This window comes from Artemia sp. Qi Xiang Cuo, chromosome 12 (genome assembly GCF_049724085.1).
Source record: "Artemia sp. Qi Xiang Cuo chromosome 12, ASM4972408v1, whole genome shotgun sequence".
Taxonomy (NCBI): Eukaryota; Metazoa; Arthropoda; class Branchiopoda; order Anostraca; family Artemiidae; genus Artemia; species Artemia sp. Qi Xiang Cuo.
Window position 1 is genome coordinate 3,444,535 of NC_142805.1, and position 25,123 is coordinate 3,469,657.

Sequence of the window (25,123 nt, forward strand, 5' to 3'; positions counted from 1 at the left end):
AGAGTACGAGTTAGTAACATCACAGTTTCAGATATGAAGCACGATAAGGAGATATTGGACATATGAGGCTGGTCATCCCCAAAGACCACCTTCAAACATGAGCTAAAAAGTTGTTTCTCGTTTTTTTTTTTTTGGAATGGTTTGAGCTTGAGACCACTTCGGCAGCTCGAGAAACAAAAAATGAAACTCAACCAATTTCCACAAAACTAAATTCAAAATTCTCACCCAGGCCGTCCCGACTGTTCCATTTTATTGGCTATTGTCGTATCCGTGGACCAAACATCAAACTGCCACTTTCGTATTCCCAATAAGCCACTTATAACTCTTCCAGAATGTACGCCAATTCTCATGTCAACATCAACTCCTGTTTCAGTTCTAGAAGAAAATATCAGTAGCGATTATGGGAATAAAAGTTATGACTAATATTTAACCATGGCATTATATTATATACAAATTACTACTGTTAATGCTAAATACTTGGCAGGAGCAAGTGAATCGAAACCAACATAGCTGCCTATGACTGACCTCCACCCTATAATACCCAGAGCTTTCCTCTCTATTCTCGCCCATAATGTCCTCACATCTTTTAAATAAAATAAAAAAAAACAAGTTTTTTAAACTGAAAGCAAGGAGCGACATCAAAACCTAAAACGAACAGAAATTATTCCGTATATGAAAGGGGCTGTCGCCTCCGCAACGCCGCGCTCTGTAAGCGAAAGTTTTTTATTGTTTTAAAAAATAAATTTGTTTGACAGAGTCAAAATTTACCGTAAATAGCGAGGCGTTTTGGAGGGGACAGCCCCTTTCATATACGGAATAATTTCTGTTCGTTTTAAGTTTTAATGTCGCTCCTTACCTTCAGTTTAAAAAACTTGTTTTTTTTATTTAATTTCTGATCGTTTTTTAGTTAATGCAGCTTTTATTTGCATAAAAATTTTACTTTTCTTTTGCTAAATGGATGTCTTTACAAATTAACTTACGTAACTAACTTCTATATTCGTATATTTTTGTTCTGGCAAAAAATACAAAGTTGCAGATTTTTGCAGATATGAGCTTGAAACCTATGTAATAGGGTTTTCTGATACGCTGAATCTGACGGTGTGATTTTCATTTAAATTCTGTCACTTGTAGGGGATATTTCCCCCCTCTTTAAAAATCGAGTAAATTTTCTCAGGCTCGTAGCCTTTGATGAGTAATACTAAACTTAATAAAATTTATATATTTAAAATCAGCATTATAAACTCATTCTTTTGATACATTTATTGACATCAAAATTCCGTTTTTAAAAGTTTGGATTACTATTGAGCCGTATCGTTTTTTTTATTGATTTTTTTATTACGTACATGTTATTACGTATATGAGGGGGTTCTCCCCTTAGTCAATACCACGCTCTTTACGTTAAAAGTAAAACAAAAAATTGATTCACAAACCCCTGAATCACAAAGGCCGTTTAACTAGAATAAATAGCTCTTTTGAAAGTACTAAAAAAAAAGTCTAGCTTAAAGAGCGAGGTATTGAATTGGGGGAGAACCCCCTCACATACGTTATAATTTCTGTTCGTTTTAAGTTCTAATGTTGCTTCTTACTTTCAGTTGAAAAAACTTGTTTGTTTTTTTATTTAATTTCTGATCGTTTTTTAAATAATGCTTGAAAATCCGGCGCCCCCTTCATAGAAATGTCCCTTACCCCAAAGAAACATACTACACAGAAATATTCTCCAGAGTAACCCCCTTCTCTAGCCCCCCCTCCAGAAAAAAATCCTTCCTGAAAATGTCTGTATACTTCCCAATACCCAATAAATAATGCTGGCAAGTCCGGCGCCCCCTTCATGGCCAGTTCCCTTCCCCCCTGCAACAGTCCGGCCTGAAGCGAGCCTCCCACATCACCCCCGACCCACCCTTCCCTCCCACTACCAGAAAAAAAACTCCTGAAAACTTCTGTATACTTCCCAATAACCAATACTATATGTTAACATTGGGTAAAGTTCATAACTTTCAGTCCTCCCCCCGGGGACTTCGGGGGATTAAGTCATCCTAAAAGACATAGTTATCATATTTTCGACCATGCTGAACAAAATGGCTATCTCAAAATTTTGATCAGGGTACTTTGGGAAAAAAATGAGCGGGGGAGGAGGCCTAGGTGCCCTCCATTTTTTTGGTCACTTAAAAAGGGCACTAGAACTTTTAATTTCCGTTCCAATGAGCCCTCCCACGATATTCTAGGACCACTGGGTCGATACAATCACCCCTGGGAAAAAACAAACAAAAAAACAAAACACGCATCCGTGATTTCTTCTGGCAAAAAATACTAAATTCCAAATTTTTGTAGATAGGAGCTTGACACCTCTATAGTAGGGTTCTCTGATACGCTGAATATAATGGTGTGATTTTCATTAAGGTTCTATGATTTTTAAGGGGTTTTTCCCCCTTTTTTTTTAAAATCAGCCAAATTTTCTCAGGCGCGTAACTTTTGATTGGTAGCACTAAACTTGATGAAAGTTATATATTTGAAATCAGAATTAAAATCTAATTCTTTTGATGTATCTATTGGTATCAAAAACCCGTTTCCTAGAGTTTCGCTTACCATTGAGCCGGGTCGCTCCTTACTTACAGTTCGTTACCACGAACTGTTTGATTTTCACAAAACCTCTTCCTCTTATCCATCTGACTTCAACTGAATCGCAAAAATGCTCAATTTTCAGCAAAATATCGTCCTTCATCCGACAAATTTAACTTAGTCATATTAAACAGAAACCGCAGGTAGAACAATAGAGAATTTTTTTTCGTAAGACAGTGGAACTCTAACCTCGACTGAATATTTCCACTGTAAATCAAAAGGCCGTCCTCACCAAAACACAAATGAATATATAACAAACTTACATTAAAATACGACCTTCAAAACTAAAAATGTTCTTAAAGCAGTCCCAGTATCCTCACTTCAACGACGTTCAACCAGGACTGATAGATAAAATGAGGCGAAAGAGGCAATTCGGTGGCCGGCGTTTACCCGCCCCCCGGAAATTACCTCCCGCAGAAAATACCCCCCGCGGAAAATACCCCCGGAAAATACAACCCTCGGAAAATGCCCCCCCCAGAAAATACTCCCCCCGTGGAAAATACCCCCTCGCGGAAACTAGCCCCGGTAAATACCCCTCTGGAAAATCCCCCCCATGAAAAATCAGGGTCCCGGGGGGTAATTTACCGCGGGGGTCTTTTACGCAGGGGTCCTTTCCAGGGGGTATTTTCCGTGAGGTAATTTCCTTGGGGGGGATTCCTCGGGTGGAGGGGGGTATTTTCCAAGGGGTGGGGGTATTTTACAAGGGGGTATTTTCCGGGGGGGAGGGATATTTCCCATGGGAAGGTATTTTCCGGGGGTTATTTTCTGGGGGGGGGTAAACGTAGGGGGGAGGGGTAAACGCCTAGAACCGGCAATTCATCTAAGTGAATAACTATAGTTCCACTATTGTTCTACCTGTAGCTTGTGTTTAGGATGGGAAGGCAGTGCGGTCTTCGTCCCTACTTATGCCTGGTCATTTTGAGCTTTCTTTTATAATAGCCCTAGAGAATGGAATAAATTAACCTGCTACATAAATAGGAAAAAAACAAGGTTAGAAGAATTACTACTACTACTATTACTACTACTACTAACAACTCACCGCATTGGCACCTTACTGAAAACTATATGAGTCTTGAACAGTCTTGGAAAGTATAAACAAAATCAAATTGAATGTTAGATAAATAATGCTATTAATTGTTGAAAGATCCATCAGTTCAATATTTTTTTTTCACTGTAATTTTTAATTTTATTTTTAATGTTGTCAGAACTGGAAAAGAATAAATTTGTAATATACGAGTAATTCGTTTTCAGGGAAGCGCCAATGGCGCAAAAGGCTTTAGGTTTTTACAGTTAAAGAACGGGGCAGTATCCAAATTTTGTTTGTAGTGAAACTATATTTATCTTGGCCAATCTTGAAAAGAACTAATAAATTAAACTGAATATTTGATGTATAATGAATGGTCTCTTTCAGTGACCTCTGGGATTTTACTATGGAAACATTGAAACACTTTTTGTATGTAATTTTTAATAGCTTTACTAGTATGCATTATTTCACAGGTTTTACCTGACATAGGGTTACCATGTAGATCTTATGGTAGAGGCGCCACCGTGCTGGGTAAAGAATGTAAAGCCTCGAAACCCGTTAAGGCCGGTGGTATTTCTTCTGATGAGCCCTAAATGGAAGGTTTTACTTGGAAATATTTTGCTAGATTTAAGGTGCTTTTGCTGGTAATTTTACAACGACTTACATTTATTGATGACAACTTTGCATGGATTTGGACTTTTCTATTTGGTTGATGGTTTGGGTATACTGTTTGGTCCTAGGTAGTTGGATGGATGTGTAAGGTGAGAGCCTCGTTCAAGTGCACATTTGTCTCAATTGCTGGATTGGGACGACATTTTTTTTTTTTTTTTTTTTTTTTTTTTTTTTTTTTGCCAAGTAATTACCTCTTAAACATAATATATATATATATATATATATAACTCCTGACAGAGTTATTCCGTGTACCATTTAATGGACTATCCCATTCTATCTACAACAAGCATTTTAGCAACTAAATATTTTTTTCTATACTATTTCAGATTGAAGATAATAGCAACCAACTAATGATTCATAAAGTAACAAGGACATTGAAAATGAAATCTCAGTGTTTTGATTGTTGAAGTGAGAAGTTGCGTTACCATAAACGTCTTGAAAAATAGGAAATTCAATATGAGGGGGGGGCTGCCCTTTTCTCAATTTCACTCTTTACGCTAAAGTCTCAAAAGTTCTATAAAAATAATTCTCATTCAAAATCGATAGCCCTTATGTTTGAATTTTCTTTCCTAAGGAATTAGGACAAGAAGTAATACTTTAACGTTAAGAGCGGGGCTTGAGGAAGGAACTGTGCCCCTTATTTACAGAATAATTCCGTTCGTTCTAAATTTTAATGTTGCTCCTTCCATTCAGTTGAAAAAAACTAGTTTTTTACAATTTCTGACCGTTTTTCAAATCATACCAGGAAGTCCCCCCCCCGTATAAAATTTCTCCTGGAAAATTACCCGCATATTTCCAAATAAAAAATACTATTTGTGAACAGAAGAGGCAAATTGCGTAACTTCCAGACCTTTTCCCAGTGACTATGGAGGGTTAAGTCATAACAAAAAAAATAATTATTGGACCTTTCAAATATGCTGAATCAAATGACTATCTTAAAATTTTGACCGGACGTGTTTGGAGAAAAAATAGGTTTGGGAGAGGGTTAATTGCCCTCTAATTTTGTTGGTCTCTTAAAGAGAGCACTAGAACTTTCGATTTCCGTTAGAATGAGCTATCTTTCGATTTTCTAAGACCACTAGTTCAACATGATCACCCCTATGAAAGAAAATAATAATAAATAAACATCCGTGATGTTTATTCTGCAAAAAAATATAAATTCCACATTTTTGTAGATAGGACCTTTAAGTCTCAACAGTAATTTTCTCGGATATGCTGAATCTGATTGTGTGATTCCATTCAGGATCGTTTGACTTTTTCGGGATGTTTTTCCCCTTTTATGAAAATCAGGCATATTTCCCCAGGCTCGTAGCTTTTGACTGATAACATTAAACTTAAAGAATTTTGTATATTTGGAATCAGCATACAAATCTTTTGGGGTATCTATTGCTATCAAAATTCTGTTTTTTTAGAGTTTCGGTTACTACTGGGCGGAATTCCTCCTTGCTTTACAATTTGTTACCATGAACTGTTTGATATACAAATTTTGGAACAATGAATATTTATAGGTAAAAAAATAGAAAGAATAAAAATTCGAACAAATAAATTGTAAGAAGTAACTTGATATCAATTAAATAAAAAAAAAAAAAAAAAAAAAAATGAAAAAAAATTGTCCCTAGGAAATTGCAAGAACTTTAAGGAAATGCGCCAGATTACGAATGGCTTTCCTGCGACAAAGTTATCCTAAAACTTCTAAATAAAGAAATTGAAACTTTAATTCTTATGCTTTGACGTAGGGAAGTTTCACTTTAAAAATATCAAACAGTTTGTGGTAACAAACTGTAAGTGAGGAGCAATGCGGCTCAATAGTAGCCGAAACTCTAAGAAACAGAGTCTTGATAATAATAGATACATCAAAAGAATCGAATTTTGATGCTTATTCAAAATGTGTAAAATTCATCAAATTTAATGGTACCCATTAAAAGCTAAGAGCCTGAGAAATTTTTACCAATTGTTGAAAAAGGGGGGAAACACACAGTGATTCCAATGAAAAGCAGACCATCAGATTCAGCACACCAGAGAACCCTACTGTAGAAGTTTCAAGCTCCTATGTACCAAAATTTGGAAGTTTGTATTTTTATCAGAAGAAAGATCATGAATGCGTGTTTATTCGTTTTTCTTCGGGGTGATCTATTAAACCAGTGATCGGTGACGATCCGGAGGGGACTCATTTGATCAGAAATAAAAAGTTCTAGTACCCTTTTTAGATGAACAAAAATATTAGAGGGCAGCTAGTCCACGCTCAGTTTTTCTCAAAAGTCACCTGACCAAATTTTGAGATAGTCATTTTTTTTCAGCACGATCGAAAAACCTAATATCTATGTCTTTGAGGATGACTTAATCCCCCACTGTCCCCGGGGGAAGGGCTGCAAGTTATGAACTTTTCCCATTGCTTACATACAGCATTGATTATAGGGAAGCATACAGAGATTTTTATGTGGTACTTTTCTGATGGAGGAGGGGAGGGAGGGGGTTATGTGGGAGGGTTTTCCCATGGAGTAATTTTCCATGGGGGCAGGGAATTTTCCATAGAGGGCAATCTGGATTTCCCAGCAATATTTAAAAAAAAAAACAATCAGAAATTAAATAAAGAAAAAAAGTTTTTTGAACTGAAAGTAAGGAGCAACATTAAAACCTAAAACAATCAGAAATTATTACGTAAATCAGGGTGGTGGCCCCCTCTTCAATGCCCCGTTCTTTATGCTGATGTTTTTTTTTTATTCTAATTAAACGGTTTTTGTGATTCAGGAGTCATTCTTACGGAACTGGGACAAAATTCGAACTTTAGCGTAAAGAGTGAGGTGTTGACCAGGTAATGACCTCCCTCATATACGTAATAATTTCTGTTCATTTCAAGTTTTAATGTTGCTCCTTACTTTCAGTTGAAAAAACATTTTTTTTTTATTTAATTATTCCAAAAATGCACCCAGTGTTATTTACAATTCATAATTTGGCTCATATCCAATCCACTGCGTCTCATGTTTCAGACGTCCCTACCAAAGGGCATCTAACTCCCTCATCTCTAACATATTTAGGGGAGTGAATCTCCTAGGACAATTTTCTAAGATAACAAACCTACTGGCAAAACTGAAGGGTTAGGTTTTAAATATAAACTAAAGGTCATATCTCGAATTTTCACACTTCTTAGATAATCATCAAAAACCGCTTAATAAGCCATTCTCAAAAGGCGTATCAACAGGGCAATGTAGGTGGAGAGGATTGGATTATGATTTAGCATTCGAAAGTGCTACAACGACGTCATATGAAATATGGATGGGACTCCTGGGTGCTTGCATGGTACTTACAAGATATTAAATAAAAAAATAAGTTTTTTAATCTGAAAGTAAGGAGCAACATCAAAGCATAAAACGAACAGCAATTATTCCGTATATGAAAGGGGCTGTCCCCTCCTCAACGCCTCGCTCTTTACACTGAGTTAAACTTTAGCGTAAAGAGCGAGGTGTTGAGGAGGGGATAGCCCCTTTCATATACGGAATAGTTTCTGTTCGTTTTAAGTTTTAATGTCGCTCCTTATTTTCAGTTTAAAAAACTTGTTTTTTTTATTTAATTTCTGATCGTTTTTTAGTTAATGCAGCTTTTATTTTGGCTCACCAGCATTGAATAAGTAAACAAAATTTGCATAAAAATTTTACTCTTCTTTTACTAAATGGCTGTCTCTAAATTTGGCTCTGACGTAATTTACAAATTAACTTGCGTAATGAACTTCTATATTCGTATATTTTTCTTCTGGCAAAAAATACGTTGCAGATATAGTTGCAGATTTTTGCAGATATGAGCTTGAAACCTATGTAAAAGGGTTTTCTGACACACCGAATCTGACGGTGGGATTTTCATTAAAATTTTTTCACTTGTAGGGGATGTTTCCTCCCTCTTTAAAAAATCAGGTAAAGTTTCTCAGGCTCGTAGCCTTTGATGAGTAATACTAAACCTAATAAAATTTATATATTTAGAATCAGCATTATAAGCCCATTCTTTTGATACATTTATTGACATCAAAATTCCGTTTTTAAAAGTTTCGATTACTATTGAGCCGTATCGCTTGTTTTTTTTTTTTTTTTTTTTTTTTTTTTTTTATTACGTTTATGTTATTACGTATATGAGGGGGTTCTCCCCTTAGTCGATACCACGCTGTTTACGTTAAAAGTTAAAATTTTTTTTGAAAGCACTAAAAAAAACTGTAGCGTAAGTAGAGATGTCTTATTGAGTCCCGTACGTACCACGTGGTTTATGGTTTTCTCAGTGAGAAAGAAAAAACAGGAATTTTATCACTTGAAAAACCAAGAATTTTTTCACAGTTATGGTTGTTTTAATGGATGGTTATGTGTGTTGTTCAATTTATTTGATGTTTTTCTCGGATGTCAACATCAAATTATGGATGTTTTATGGTTTTTGTCAGTGAGAATTTGAAAAACAGGAATTTTGTCACATTTATGTATGTTTTCATGGATGGTTATGTGTGTGTTGTTCGATTTATTTGATGTTTTTCATGGATGTTTAATGGTTTTTGTCAGTGAGAATTTGAAAAACATGAACTTTGTCACATTTATGGATGTCAACAGCAATTCATGTCTGTTTTATGGTTTTCTCACTGAGAATGGAAAAACAGGAATTTGCCAAATGTTATGACTTTCCCGGAAACAGTTAGATCACGTGTTTCCTTCTCAGCCAATCAGAGATGTGCTTACATATGATTTCCAAGTTACATAACAATTCACCCTTGAGGTTTCATATATAACGGACATGCACTGTGATTAAATTATCAGAAAGTATTTTGACACAGTGTAAACAACAATGGATAATATTGATGAATTAGAAGCCTTGGCAACTATAATTTACCATGTAAGTTCCATTTTATTTTCAAAATTATTTTCCTTGGACGTCCTTACCTCTATATTTCCAGCTAAATCCCCCCTCACTCCACCATTGTTTTACAATCCCAAATTCTCTAAAAAATAAAGATATTTTCTATCCCGTCCTTACCTCTATATTTCCAGCTAAATCCCCCCTCACTACAAACTTGTTTTACAACCCCACAGTCTCGCAATAAGAAATAGCAGTTCAATAAAGTCCTTCCTTCAATATCCCAGGTAAAAGCAACCATTGACTTCCGTCAATTTCTAATGAAAATGGCGCTCTGGTTTTGACAATACATTTCCGCACAAGCATATAAATAGTTTGGCACTCTCTTCCGGTTTACAAACGCGGCAGCCAAAGGGTTTCTCCGTCAAAATTAAAACACTTTTAAGCAATAATTAGGCACAGACACAATTCGCTATTTTGGAGGAGAGAAAGAGATTAAGATCTAACAATATATTTAGGGCATTATGTGAAAGGGGGCATTACATCTCTTATAACATATTCATTTTAATTAAATTATGTAATTTTTGTTATGTTTGTAGACAAATATGACCAATTGACAATAAAAATACTTTTTAAATATATAATTTCTTCAATCTTTCAATAAAACTTCTTTCATATTCACAGGCCGGGTGCGTGAAAAATATGCTTTTTAACTTTGATATACAAGGCTAGAAAGAAAAGTCTTTAGGATTTGCATAAAGCTTATATTATGCGTAAATTGAATAGCATTTTTAAACTATTCTTGCAAAATATAGTCATACAGGTCGATGGGTTAACGATCTGATTTAAAGCCTATAGACCTGAAAATTTCAATGGTAAAAATAGAAACAATGATTTCCATCCTATGGCTATAGACTACTGATTGTCTAATATAAACGCTTGATTTCTAAGTCTAATATATTTCTCGCGAAATTGTTGCTTTCTTAGCGATAAAACTAAACAGAATTATGTTTAATAACTTTCCTTCTTTAAAAAGGATGAAATTATTTTGATTTTTCTTCTCTTCTTTAAGGCAAATTATGAAGAATTTGCGGACCCTATGGCTGACGCAAATAGCGAAGAATGCGTGCCCCCACCATCCAAGAAAGCGAGGGCCAATAATGCGCCCCCTGCAAAGGCGACAGTTGTCCAATATGGTCGCTGGCCGAAGCCCCCCAGCTCCACACTGCCTGCCCAAGTGCAGCCATCCATGCAAGCCCCTGTCCCGGCTACGCAAGTCACAACTCCTGCACAAGAAATTAATGTCGGCCCCTCCACCCTCCAACAGACGTTACCTGGGCCTTCAAGACAAGCCGTAGGCCAAACATTGGCTCCTTCTCACGCAATATCTGAGCTATCAGCTCCCCATCAAGCGTCAGTGCACTCTCTGTCAAGTCCTGAGCCTTCCATGCACGATAGACGGGTTGGCTCATTCAAGCATGTCATAGACCAACCAATGGTTCCCTATCATGTAATGGTCAAGCCTCCAGCTTTATGTCAAGTGATTGATCAATATGAAGACGTGAGTATTTTTTTTCAATCAAGTAATCTATTTTTATCTGTTAGAGAGCATTTTACACATTAACGATGTAATTTCAATTTTTTATCTCATACAGTACAATTAAATATCTAAACAAACAGATTTTTCAACACTGTTTAAAATTATATCTATTTGATATCATAACCCCCCTCCCAAACCTTTATTTCTATGACCAACCTCCGATATCTAACAATATATTTTTTGCATAGAAACCACTCTCGTCTCATATCTGATATAGCAAAGAGAACTCATAATCGAATATTTTTCATAGGTAATTTAAATTAATGCTCACCATTGAAACTCAAAATCCACTATTTTTCACAATTGATTATCACAAAGTTTCAAGAGAAGGAACTGAGTGGGATTATTCACATTTATCTATTTGTTCCATATGGACCCCCGTACTTTGCGCCCAGACCTTTTAAAATAACTTTCAATCTTACAAAGTCATGCCAATATTTTAGTGATGTGGAAACATTGTTGACGATATACTGAGTTAACGGTTCTCGAATTTAATTGTACTGTTTCCCAGAGAATACGCTTTGTAAACATAACAGACATTATATTAAAAATAATCTTGACTCTTTTGGTTTAATCGACAACCTGTATGGTAAGTAGGCTAAACGACTTAGGCCGCATAACAATACGGTTTTTTGGGGAATTCGGTAAACGACTGGGAGCCGCGATGTCCGGAATGCGCCGATGGGTCCAGGGAGTGTTGGGGGGGGGGGGGGGGCCAGGGTCGGGGGAGCGCCGGGGAATGCGCCACGGGTCAGGGAAGCGCCACAGAGATGCGCCACGGGGTAGGGAAGCGCCACAGAGATGCGCCACGGCCCTGGAAAGTTCCACAGGATGTGCCACGTGCCAGGGATGTGTCACCGGGGTGCGCCACGGGCCCCGAGAAGAGCCACGGGGGAAGAACCGAAAAAAAAAAAATAAAAAAAAAATTTAACAATTTGAAAATAAAACAAAAAATTTTAGCCTTGTATTTCATATCTTAAGTTGGAACTTTCAGTTGAATTAACCAAATGTTATTAAGCAATAATAATCCAAATTTTAAAAACAGTAGGGGATGATTTGAACACTCTGAAAATAAGCTATTTTTTTTTCATTTATAGATTGCATTGGTCCCATATTCGCCGTCTAGTGAAGAAGATGCATCTTTGGAGTCCCCCAACAATTTAACATGGGACAACTCTATTGAAGTACCTTATAATATTGATGAGTTTTTTGCTGATTTTTTTAAAGTAGATATTAGCACAGTTGAGCTGGTAGAATTGAGTCCGAATACATTGAAATTTTTAGATGTTTTTCCTGTGAACCATCAACCCTCCTATCCCCAAACGACTCCACTTCGAACAACTTAAGGGGAGCTTTCGCCTTATTGTGTTTACCAGCTTGGGGGAGGGGGTACTATACAAGAGGGGGAGGAGGGTCCAACTCTCCCAGACTTTCAGCTGTCCAACAGAATTTTAAATCATATAGTTGTTTTCACTGCGATGTTTGGTGACCCTTTTAATTCGCTTTTGTCTGGTAATTTCGTTTTTGACCCTGTAGAAATTGTACACAACTATGTAGAAAAAATTCGTGCACTTCTGGAGAATCAAATTCAATTGTGGGGAGGTAGGGATTCAATTAAGGTCTCCATTGTTCTAAAAGTGTTTTATTTAAACGAGGGAAAAAGTGATGTTTATTATCATTTTGTACAGTCCGAGATGCGTGTGGTTTATTCAAATTTGGAAAATTTTGAGGGAATTTTCACGGAGTGGGTCTATCAAATTATAGCACATCTTGATAACTATAATGAAAATGGAAGTGACTCAGTTGTTTTATTTATTTAAAATTTAAGCTTTAATATTTTAAAAATAAATAAATATTTTTTTTTAAGACGGAGGGCAGGCGGGGCGGGGCCAAGGGCAGTAGTTTTAAATTATAATCAAGATCTAGAAGTTTGTCGCGGTGTCCAGAGGATTTGTTTTGAAACAGATCATATGTGTTTCAGATATGCTTTCCTCATATCAGCATTCGAGCCTCTAGCTCGGGACGCAACCAAGAAGAATTTAGATCACTGGGCTGTATATGGGAAGGAAGGGTCCAGTTTCCCAGTTGTAGATTTTTCATGTTGTGAAGGGAAATATCCAGTAACGCTAAGATCCCTTGAAATTTTTGAAAGGACTAATGCCCACTTGAATATCGGTATTAATTTGGTACAATTCGAAACTGAATTTGAAGATGGGGCTCGTTCAAAAAAGAAGGGGGTGATTGTCCCTATAAGGGGCTCATCAGTTGAGTTTGCTAAACATTGGGTTTGGCTATTATACACGCCACCTAGTCAACCGAACGCACTCGGGCATTTTAACACTATCACTGACATTAGAAGAGTTCTGGGGGAGGTTAAGCTGAGGGGAGAATGTTTCTACTGTCCGACATGCCTCTCTCGATTCCGTAGTGATATAAAACTACTGGATCACATGAAGCATTGTAGTCGCCATGGCTATCAGACAGTGGAAACGGTTTCAGGGGATAGGGCAATTCTACGATTCAAAAATTTTCAAAATACCCTTCTCCAGTGCAACAAAATATCTTTAGACTGTGAAGCTAAACTGGTGGAGGTGAATGACCCCCAATATCCAAACCGTATCAAAGAACATCTGGCTATTGCAGTGTCCTACGCCCTTGTGCAAAGAGACAGTTCTAACACCATGCAGTTGTTAGAAATAGTTGAAACAATGGATGAGCGGGAGTGCATGGTCAAGGCACTGACTAAACTGATTGGCACGGCTAATGGTGCTATTTCGCGTTTGATAAATACCCATTATCCAATGGTGTTGTCTGCTGTGGAGCGTCACGCGAATAAAAATCAAACAATCGGGGGGGGGTGCCCGGGGGAGTTGGTCGCGGAGGGGACTCACGGGACCAATGGGGGGCAGGGCACAGGTCGAGATCATGACCAGTGATGGCAGTAACTATCCTCGGGAGGTAGTAATTTTCGGGGGGTTGCGCAGCAATCGTGTAATTTAAATGTGAGCCAACAGTTTTTTATCCCTGTTTTTATTCATATGTCCACGTATGAATTAAAATGTAATGGACCGGAACGGGAATGTAGGCACAGGGTGGGAGGGGGAGTAGATTGTACATGTGTAAATAGTTAATTTACCTATAACATCATTCCAAAATCAGACGAGACGTTGTTGATTCTCTAACTGATATGGCAGGCAGTGGATAATGGGCATACGTGCTGGAATAAAATCAGGTTTTTAGATTCTTTTAGTTTTTTCCCCAAGGCATTGAGTCAATTGATTCAAGTGCAAAAAAGCGACAATTTTGATAGCTTTCCCTTGCTTAAACAGCACTTTCCAGACGGTGAAATGTATGATCTATTGAAAAGAAAATGCAGATATGCCGATGACTTTTACTGCTCTGACGCTATCTTAAGCGAGTTGAAACTACCTCCAATTTAATCTTTTTACAATTCACTCACAAACAGAGAATTCACATCAGAGGATCCTGAGTTTGACAAGACGGTGGGGTCCATGGGGAATTGTAAAAATGGGTTTGATTATTGGAGACTGTGCGTGGCCTGTGATGTTTTAACTTGGCTAGATATAGTCTGTAAGAACACGGACCAGATCTATTCAGTGTTCGGGTTCGATATACGCTACTATTTTTCTACACCCCAGTTAGTGACCGATTTAATTTTAAAAATTATCAGGGAGAAAATTGGGCTAATCACCGACATAGATCAGCACCTTTTTGTAGAGCGTTCAATGAGGGGAGGGTATGTTTTTCATGGGGACCGCGTCTTATCAACCGATCCGAGCGGACAAAACAGCACCGGTGCAAAGTCAAATGCAGTGTTCTTGGACATGAACTCATTGTACCCCTCGGCAATGTCCAACTACTCTTTGCCTTGTGGGAACTATCAATGGCTTGAGAATCCTTGTGAGTTCCCCGACATTAACACCGTCGAGGACAATGAGCCACAAGGATGGTTCTTTGAAATTGATGGTCACATTCCACTGGCGCTTCACGACTCAGTCAAAGATTTTGTTTTTCCCTGTATCAATCGGCCGGTGAGCAGGGACTCGCTGAGCCCCTACAATCGTTCATTGGTTGAGGATATGGGGATGCACTGGACTCCCTCTAAACAGAAACTGATTGCTGATTTGGACCCTAAAGATAATATCGTTTTTCACCATGTGATTTTGCACTGGAGGGTGAGCAACGGCTTAAATATCAAAAAAATACACCGGGTCCTGCAGTTCAATCAGCGACCCTACCTGAAAACGTTTATCGACACCTTTGTCGATAAACGCTCTAAGGCAAATTCAAAGATGGAGAAGGACATGTATAAGCTCATTCTAAATTCAGCGATTGGCAAAATGTGTGAGAGCATACGTAATAGATCTTGCAGTGATTTAGTGACTGACCCTCGAGAGGGTGCACGAATTAGTGCCGACTCAGATTTTACCTCGTTCACGAACATAGAGACTGGCATGGTTCTTCTACATAAATGAAACAGAACTGTAGTACTTAACAAGACTATCGCAGGCGGTCGTTCAGTACTGGAAATTTAATAAAAGCTCATGGTGTCATTATTTTAAACTGTGTGCAAAGTGCACGAGCCCCGGGAGGGGGCGGCTCAAGTTTCCTATGGTGATACAGACTCTCTGCTGTTAAAGGTAAATGGGACTGAAGATTTATTTGGTGATTTGCAAATCGGGGAACACATCAGCTCGCGGATGGATTTCACCAACTGGAATCCATCACTCTACCCCGAGCTGGTGAAAAGTCAAGCCCCCAACCAACTATTAATGTTAAAATCAGAGACGGGGAGTGATTTGATATCCCGGGGGGTGTTCCCGGGCCCCAAAGTCTATTGCGTGGAAACTCATAGTGGGGATGAAAAGAAGGCGTGTAAAGGGGTGCCTACACACTTTGTAAAGAGCAATTTCAACATGAGCGTATACAGACACTTTGTAAAAAGTAACCTAGTGCCGAGAGCACAAGTGCTTTCAATTCGCTCTCAACAGTATAGAAATTATACCGTGAGAGTGGAAAAGAATGCAATGTCGTGTATATCCGACAAGGTCTATGTGCTCGAGAATGGTGTGAGTGTTCTACCCCACGGCCACTATCGTATTTCAGATCGAGTTGAATGCATTGACTATCGCAATCAACTTGGTCTGGATAAATTAACCTAATCTGACTAACCATCACTACCTTAACTCAACCTGTTCATCTAACCCAAGCACTAACCCAAGCACTAACCCAACCACCAACCCAACCTCAACTAACCCATAGCAGTGACGACAACTTTTCTTTTTCGCCCCGCGGCCCCGGGGGGGGGGGGGGGGGGGCCCTTCCCACGGCCGCCCAGGGGGGGGGAGTCCCGCCCGCGGCCGGCCGGCCTTCGGCCCCGCGGCCCCGGGGGGGGGGATCCCACACACCTTTAAATTCACCGTAATCAAGTTCAACTGTGCTAGTTCATGTTCCCGTGTGTATTTTTTTTATTGTTGTATAAAAAGTGTTATTGTATATAAAAGTGTTTAAGTTGACAAAAAAAAGTGTTGTATAGAAAAGTGTTGTTGATGATGGACAAAAAGTGTTTTTTTATTGTAAATAAAGTGTTTTTAAAGACAAAAAGTGCTTTTTTTAGACAAAAAGTGTTTTATTTATAAAGTGTTATCATTGCAGTTCATGTTGACTGCAAATAGAGTTTTCATGTTGACCATGAAATTTTGTTATTGTGTTATTATTTTTATCGTTGTACAGTTCATGTTGACTGCAAATATTTGTTTTCACGCAGTGTCTAAATAAATGCTGCCATGAAATATTGTTTTTTGTTGTTGTTCTTGAATCGATAGATCTATGTTGGAAATTATTGCTACTACTTATTCATTGAGCACATATGATTTACAGTTAATTGCATTCAGACTGTTGCCAGCAGCAGCATGTATCAAGTTAAAACAACATTCAGATCGTTTCTGTGTGGGCCCTCAATGTCGGGGAAAACAACACTCTTAGCTAAAATAATTCAAAATTGCGATAAAATGTTTTCGTAAAAACCGAAAAAAATCTACTATTTCTATAGTATTTGGCAGGAGTCCTATGATAAAATAAAAGCTATTGCCACAACCGTACCAATACAATTCATACGAGGACTTGATGGTTTCAATAGTATTGAACCGAACTCGTGGCTAATCATTGATGATTTGGCTGAATCCATTGAACAGTTCTCGCAGGAAATGCTACAACTGTTCACCGTTCGCTCCCATCATGAACACATTTCCGTTACCCTAGTTCTACACAATCTGTTTCATCAGAGCAAATGTATGCGAACCCTTGCTTTGAATTGCACCGTCTATATTATCTATCGAGTCGTGAGGGTTTATATAGCCCTAAAAAATATAAAAAATCCCAGAAAACCCCGCGCGCCAAAAATTATTTTTTCAGCATAAACAAAGGCGACTATCAAGTCCAAAGGGTCAATTTTTCTGGATCTTAATCAGAGCACGCCCGAGGATCTACGTGTAGTCACCGACATTTTCAACAATGAAATTACAGTATATCTTCCGGTGAACAGTAGAAAAGGCTATTAGTCGTCATTATGACACTGAAGAAACTATACGAACAACGGCATCTGTTTTCCGTTTTAAGCACTTCAAAACCATTGCTTAGGAAGACTATACTCAAACACGGTGTTGACAACGATTTCATTAATCTAATATCTGAACTTTTTTTAAATTTACCTGCAGGCAATGTTAAACTGCAATATGGTTTTACAAAACAGAAAAAGCACCTTGGTTCCACTGTCCGCGACTGGGCTTTAAAGAAAAAGGTAAAAAAATTAAAACGAACACGACTCCTTCAAGCGGGCGGTAGCTTTTTCACACTTTTACTACCGATAATTGCAGGAATTGTAAACAGTTTTCTCTAGATGGCAAAACCCTATAAATTGACACCATTTGAACTTGTCATATAGCCCATCGAACATTTTGAAGACAATCTAAGCAAATTCATTAACGATGAGAATATTGCCGACGACAAAAAACTACTTTTACTTCAAGATGCATTGCGACGTGTGGACAAACATAAACCTTATCGTGAGAGACCTGCCACCGTCGTCACCACAGATCCCCCTAAACAGGAAACATCTCCTCAAGATTCTGCAGCACTGCAATCAAAGGAGAAGGAATTGAAGTTAAGTTTATTGAAAATTGGAAACCTAGTGCCTCTCTCCTATCGAGAACAGAGTAAAAGAGTATTATCTTATCTCATGTTTGAAACTGTTGGTGAGAATCAGGTTCAATTAGAGAGCACATGTTAACAAATTATAATACAGTGAAAAAGTTATAATCTATTTGATTTAATTTGTGATATGGTGACGACTCGTAAAGTACTCTTATCCTTTGACAATAATCTATACACCTTTCTGTGTGCAATAAACTTTCCCAGAAGTCTTATTGGTAATAGGCAAATTCTAAAGAAACTAAGAGAATATAGTCCTCCTCCAACAACACCATTTAAAAAAGAAGAAGATTCAATATTTGAAGATACTATCAGCAGCAGCAATGATTTTACAACATGGCTGTCTTATAGTCAACCGCTAGGAAAAAGTGAGTCAATCACCAGTGTTCACCAGGGCAGTGGTCTTTAACCTACATGTCTACGATCGAAATAGATTAAATTCTGAATAGTGTTTCTAACCTTTTTAGTGAAGTGTGGCATTTAAGTTCCCACACAACTCTTTCTAAAGTGTCCGACCCCAACACCACATTGAAAAATGAACAAGAGTATCTAGAAAATGAACCGAGTTACACACTACATCGTAATCACAGGCTTCGCAGTAAACACTATCGACAAACTAAAGCCTTTTTCCCTCTGCATATAATGCAAACGGATCTTTTAACTTTAGACGCACTTCAACGGCACCACAATGCCCCCTACAAAGATATTCTAGTGGCAATCAGTATCCTTAGTCGCTATGCATATGCCATTCCACTGCGGTCAAAGAGAGGTGTTAAAAGTTGCACGGAGCATTGAAAGTATTCTAGAACAGGATTCATATAGAAAAATTCAATCGGACCGTGGCAGTGAATTTGTTAATCCCCATGTGCAAAAGGTTCTATTGAAATATAATACAACACTTGATCATACTCAAAGTCCGATAAAGGCTGCATTGGCCGAACGATTAATAAGAACGATTCGTCTATTAATTTCAAGATATTGCACATTGAAAAATACACCGGCTTTTATTCATGATTTATATAAAATCATTTTTATTTATAATCAACGACCCCATCGATCTCTCTCCAACTCTACAACAACGGATGTTCACTACAATGAAAAGACATTTGATGCTTTTCTAAAGCAATACTCCAAGGCTGAAAAAGAGAAAATAAAGAAGAAGAAATTAATTGTTAGTGATAGTGTTCGAATTAATAGAACCACCAATATTTTTGAAAAGGAGACTTATTTATCGAGCACCGAACTTTTTATAGTGTCCAAAATCCTAGACACAGAGCCCACGACCTATCGACTGCAAGACACAATAGATGACGAGAGTCTCAGTGGTTTTTATGAATATAAACTGTAAAAAGTTTGAAACACTAGTGAAATTTATCAAATTGAAATGATATTAAAGAGTCGTACACGCCATGGCAAGAAACAGGAACTTGTTCGCTGGCTAGGATACAACTCAGATTTTGATTCTTTGGTCAGTGCTGAAGACATTATCAATGCCCAGTGATTTCTATGTGACTTTTATGTCCAATGTTTCTGATCCTCTCTACAATGATCTGAATAGAACAAGTGATTTTTGGACGAAACTCTCCCCCACCATCAAATTCAATGATGGAAAGTATGAAGTGGCTCTTGTCGACTGTATTCTCAAAAATACCTACGACATCCTGAGAAAGGATCGTAAATATGAAATAAAAATCAGACCCTATGATTGGCCGCCACCACCAGGTGATCAAGAACAAATTCAAAAAATCAATTGGTTTGATTATCCATATATTGAATTACCCTTCGAGGAACTCACCGGTATGAATTATTTATGTCGTACTATTAATAAAAGAATTTCCGCTCGTAAAAAGGGTGCTTTTCATTTCAACTATTCAAAGGAGGAGGGCAAGATCTACATTAGTTCACCTATTGCCAGTGAAAAGGTTATTCTCAATGATAATCTAAAGGATGTTCTTGGCTTTAAGCTCAATATAATCAATGGTAAAAGTGCCGGAAACACTAATTTCATTTTTGCTGACTACCCGCCTGCCTTCTCCACAGACACCTGTATATTTCTCTACGCTTCATTTGTGGAAACATCTCGGGTTGGTAATTCAAATGTCCCCCTCCTACGAGTCCTTGAACGAAAAACCAATCAAGAACATATTCATCACTACAATATAAAGCATCTTCAGTATATTCCCGTAAACACTTCCTATTTGGAACTCTGTCAGTTAACACTAAGAACCGAATTGGGTGATCCAATAGCAATTTCAAAAGGGTTGGCTGTGATTACATGCCATTTTCGACCCATCGTTCAACTACAAGATGTCTAATAAAAAATTGGTATTCACTTGTCCTGATATTGACTGCTATGTTAATACTCTTGGCCCAAGACAACAGGGCAATGGACTGGACTGCTACAAGGGTCGCTCGTCAATGTCTGGCTACGGTCTTGGCAGTTGGTTTGCTAAGCTGTTTCGCTCTTCACTACCACTGGCCAGAAAATATCTTCTACCGGCTGCGACAGATTTTGCATCCTCTACACTATACGATTGGGGCTCTGGCAAGGATTTTAAAAAAGTGCTTCGGAAAATCTTAGGTCCAGTGCGCGAACCCTTGGCGAGAGATTAAAACAGAATGGTAAAGGCTTAAAAAGGTTACGAAACAACGCATCACTCATCAGTCTCCGCTCAGGTCGGAAACAAAAGACATCACCCCTTCTGTCAAAGAAAAGAAGGAAAAAGCCGACACATAGTGTAACCAGAAGTCACATGAAGAATAGAAGTGTCAGATCTACACTAGATTTCTTCTCCTAAAATGACCTACCTACCACATAAGGAGTCCCAACCTTCAATCACCGCCTCATTGAATCTATTCAATGCTGAAAATGTCGATGTGAGTGTCAAGCATGGATACTATGAACAATTTTATCCTCAACAACCCCTCTCCGATAATATCCACTTTCAAATTTATTCCAATGAAGACTACTTTATGGACATGTCTTCAACATTTATAGATTTGCAAATGAAAGTCCGGAAATCCGATAATACAAAGCCAATTCGGGCCGATGGAATATCCTATGAAAATTTTATACTACACAATTTATTTCGTCAAATTAGTGTCTACATCAATGGCACGCTGGTGAGCACAAGCAACAATCTCTCAAACTATACAAGCTATATGCAATTCATGCTGATGACACCCAAGTCATACAAGGAATTGAGAGGCGCCTCCAATGGATATGAATACATTACTAATACTGATAGTACATATGCGCTTAAAAATGCTACAACTAGTGAATTACATATAGTTGGAAAAATATATCATGAAATATTTAATATACCCCAATGGCTGCCGCCCAATGTTAAAGTGGATATAAAATTGACGCTTGTACCCACCAATTTCATATTGAGAAAGGAACTTGCTGCCAATCCCGATGTAAGTCTCTCCCTCACCTCGGCAATACTTCATGTACGCAAACAATAGGTTATGAGTTCTGTTGCTTTGGCCATGGAAAAACTGAGAGCCAATGGCAATAATATTAAACTACTTGTTCCTCATACAATCACCAATCAACGTCATATTGCCGTGGGGTCACGCACCTTCACCGACTCATCCTTTATCAATGGTGAAATTCCGTCGAAATTGGCTTTGGCATTTGTAAAAAGCGCCAGTGCAATAGGATTATGGACTGAATGTCCACATAAATTCGAGATGTTTGGACTTTCATCTCTTGTGTGCAAAGTAAATGGTATCCCACTCTACAATCTATCTTTTGATAAATCCTATAGAATATTGTACGAGTTGACCATGCAAACCCTAGATCATGATTCGCAACTATTTGAAAATGGTATAACCGAAGATATCTTTGCTAAAACACATGGTATCATTGTACTGGATTTGTTGGGTACACAGGATATGAGTCTAGTACGTACGGGGAGTGTGCGTTTAGAGTGTACATTTGCCGACCCATTGGCTGAGAGTATTGCCCTAATCTCACTAAATCAATATGAAACCTATTGGAAAATCACTCCCGAAGGCAGTGTTCTACTAGACTTGGCACCATGAACACCAGTCAAATAATCAATGTATTTAATATGGACCCCTACATGTCCCAGTACAAATCCTATTGTCTGCCCTAAGACTATCTTGGAAAAATTCAAAGCGAGAACAATACATTGATTATTGTTAATAACAGTCCGTCGACTGTTCTGACGGGTCATCGGCTGTGCATCTATCAAACAATGAAAATGATTGAATTCTTTGATCATCTTGGTCTACCATCTACATTCTACACATCCCACATCAGCAACTATATTGAGAGAAGTGGGAAAACTATTGTTCAAAATCGAAAGAGGGTTCAGGATCTAACGACTAAAAGCTGCGGTTTCCATGCACTACTATATTTTGTGTTCCGATGTCGTGGCTATACTTACAAGCAGTTTCTCCACATTCATAGTGACAATCCACGTCTGAACGAATTTCTAGTGGAAAATATCCTCTCAGACCTATATAGTATTGATTTCAGTGCCCTAAGAGTAAAGTGATTAAAAAATGTATGTGATTTTGTTTATTAATAAAATGTATATATACAACAATGTCTTTAAATCTTCACTTTAGATTTCATCCTCTACTAGGCAATTATCGTGAACCACTAATTCTGGTAAATCATTTGGATTCACTGTATATTGATCTTGATTGACTGCAAAGTCAGGGTCACATTTTCTACAGTACAGTGTGACTTCACTCTTGTCATATCTCTTTGTATAGTCAATTATACTATTTGCATTCATATTCTGAAATTCACGATTTTCAATCTGTCTATTTGAATAAATATCACATACAGTGTTTTCAAGTGGTGCATCACATTCCGTCACAACCAAATAAAAATAAGATGTCATATCGTCATAGTCGGTGGTGTCATCACAGCGATGACGTAGAAACCAGATTGTCTTTTTATTCAAACAGTTGAATCGTAGACCAGATTCCTCTTCCCAGAATAATTTAAATCCACGACGATACCAATCTCGTAGAAATAAACTAAAATCACGTTTAGGATTCTTTCCAATCATGGCGGGGTAAGTATTCTCCCACTTGTCACATTTATCAGAGTGACAATTGGAGCACTGATGTCCTCTATGGTGAGAATCATACACCTCCTCAAGAATTGAAGTACAACCGTTAATGGTTAATGCTTAGCCTCTCTGTAATTTGCAAGGATTATATCATTTGCAATTTTCACTATAGTCATCTATAATTGTACAATTCTCACATTGATTCCAACTGCCAAGAGTGTACATGCACACTGGACATATATAGAACATTTTTCGGTTTCCGATGTCAACTCACTCACATCTAACATGAAACTGATCGTCCTCGTTCGATAAATTCAATGTGGAGGGAATTGGTGGGAGAGCGGAGTAGCTCTGTGACGCGACCTCTTTCGAATGATGTGGTAACCATCTACATTGAATCCATTGGCAATGTTTTCAAAATTATATCCACAATATGATTATGCTTTGTTCAAATTAATATATCAATAAATTGACTATAAGCATTTGAATCACATTTTAAAAGTTTCAGACAATAGTCAAATGGGGGGGGAATCACTCCTCATTATATTGTCAATTGTCCCCCGACAAGAGAATATCCTGTGTTTAAGAGATAACTCGAGAAAATCATCATCCAACATCAAATGTTTTTCCATAAACACTAGATTTGATCTAAGTCTATCTTTCTCAAATTTATTCATTGTCCGATCCTTTCACTCCGACCGCTGACTCTAGACTGACCCTGATTCGTTAGACTAACCTGACCAGAAAAGAAAGATAACATTTTCGATTCCGAAACAATTTTATGGAATAATTAGAACAACCACATCAATAATACAGAGCATGTACAATCAGCGATACTGTTTATTGTCTTCAATATGTTTCACCAATGCACTTAAAGCACATTGAAGTCTATTCACGTGTGCTATATCAACTTTAGCGGCGAAACATAATTGATCCTCCATTTTAAATTTGCTCAAGGATATCACATATCTTGCATATACTGCATCCCATTCCAGACAAAGCCGTGATCCTTTCGTGATTTCCACCGCAATGTTTGGTGCTCTTGTACTATTATCATCAACTCCACTATCAACTTCTAATAGGGTAAACATTCCACTCATCGCCATCGTCAACCCACACACAAATATATATATCCAAAATGAGTAAAGTCAAAACTGTTCTTCTTCTTCTTCTTCTCACTCCCTTGAATTCTATTCACAGACTAATAAAACTATAGCAAAAAACACGTTCCTTATATTCCCACCGCCGCTAATATGTAAGCACGTCTCTGATTGGCTGAGAAGGAGGATGTATCCGACTCGATGATTGGCTGAGAAGGAAACACGTGATCTAACTGTTTCCGGGAAAGTCATAACATTTGGCAAATTCCTGTTTTTCCATTCTCACTGAGAAAACCATATAACAGACATGAATTGCTGTTGACATCCATAAATGTGTCAAAGTCCATGTTTTTCAAATTCTCACTGACAAAAACCATTAAACATCCATGAAAAACATCAAATAAATCGAACAACACACATAACCATCCAAGAAAACATACATAAATGTGATAAAGTTCATGTTTTTCAAATTCTCACTGACAAAAACCATAAAACATCCATAATTTGATGTTGACATCCGAGAAAAACATCAAATAAATCGACCAACACACATATCCATCCATGAAAACAACCATAAATGTGACAAAATTCATGGTTTTTCAAGTGAGAAAATTCCTGTTTTTTCATTCTCACTGAGAAAACCATAAACCACGTGGTACGTACGGGACTCAATAAGGCATCTCTACTAGCGTAAACAGCGAGGTATTGACTTGGAGGAGAGCCCCCTCATATACGTAATAATTTCTGTTCGTTTTAAGTTCTAATGTTGCTTCTTATTTTCAATTGAAAAAACTTGTTTTTTTTTAATTTAATTTCTGATCGTTTTTTAAATAATGCTTGGAAATCCGGCGCAGCCTTCATAGAAATGTCCCTTACCCCAAAGAAACATCCTCCACGGAAAGATTCTCCCGATTAACCCCCTCCTCCAGCCCCCCCCCCACCAGAAAACAAACCTTCCTGAAAATGTCTGTATACTTCCCAATAACCAATACAAAATGTAAGC

General features: G+C 37.8%; 1 protein-coding gene across 1 annotated transcript in view; it reads right to left on the reverse strand.

The window, feature by feature from the left end:
- The window catches only part of LOC148945667 (adenylate cyclase type 7-like), a 108,127-nt gene that overhangs the window by 31,033 nt on the left and 51,971 nt on the right, over window positions 1–25,123 (reverse strand). Inside the window, exon 2 of the mRNA XM_089098171.1 lies at window positions 226–375. Coding sequence (XP_088954297.1) covers window positions 226–375 — 150 coding nt within the window. The remainder of the gene's footprint in view (window positions 1–225; window positions 376–25,123) is intronic.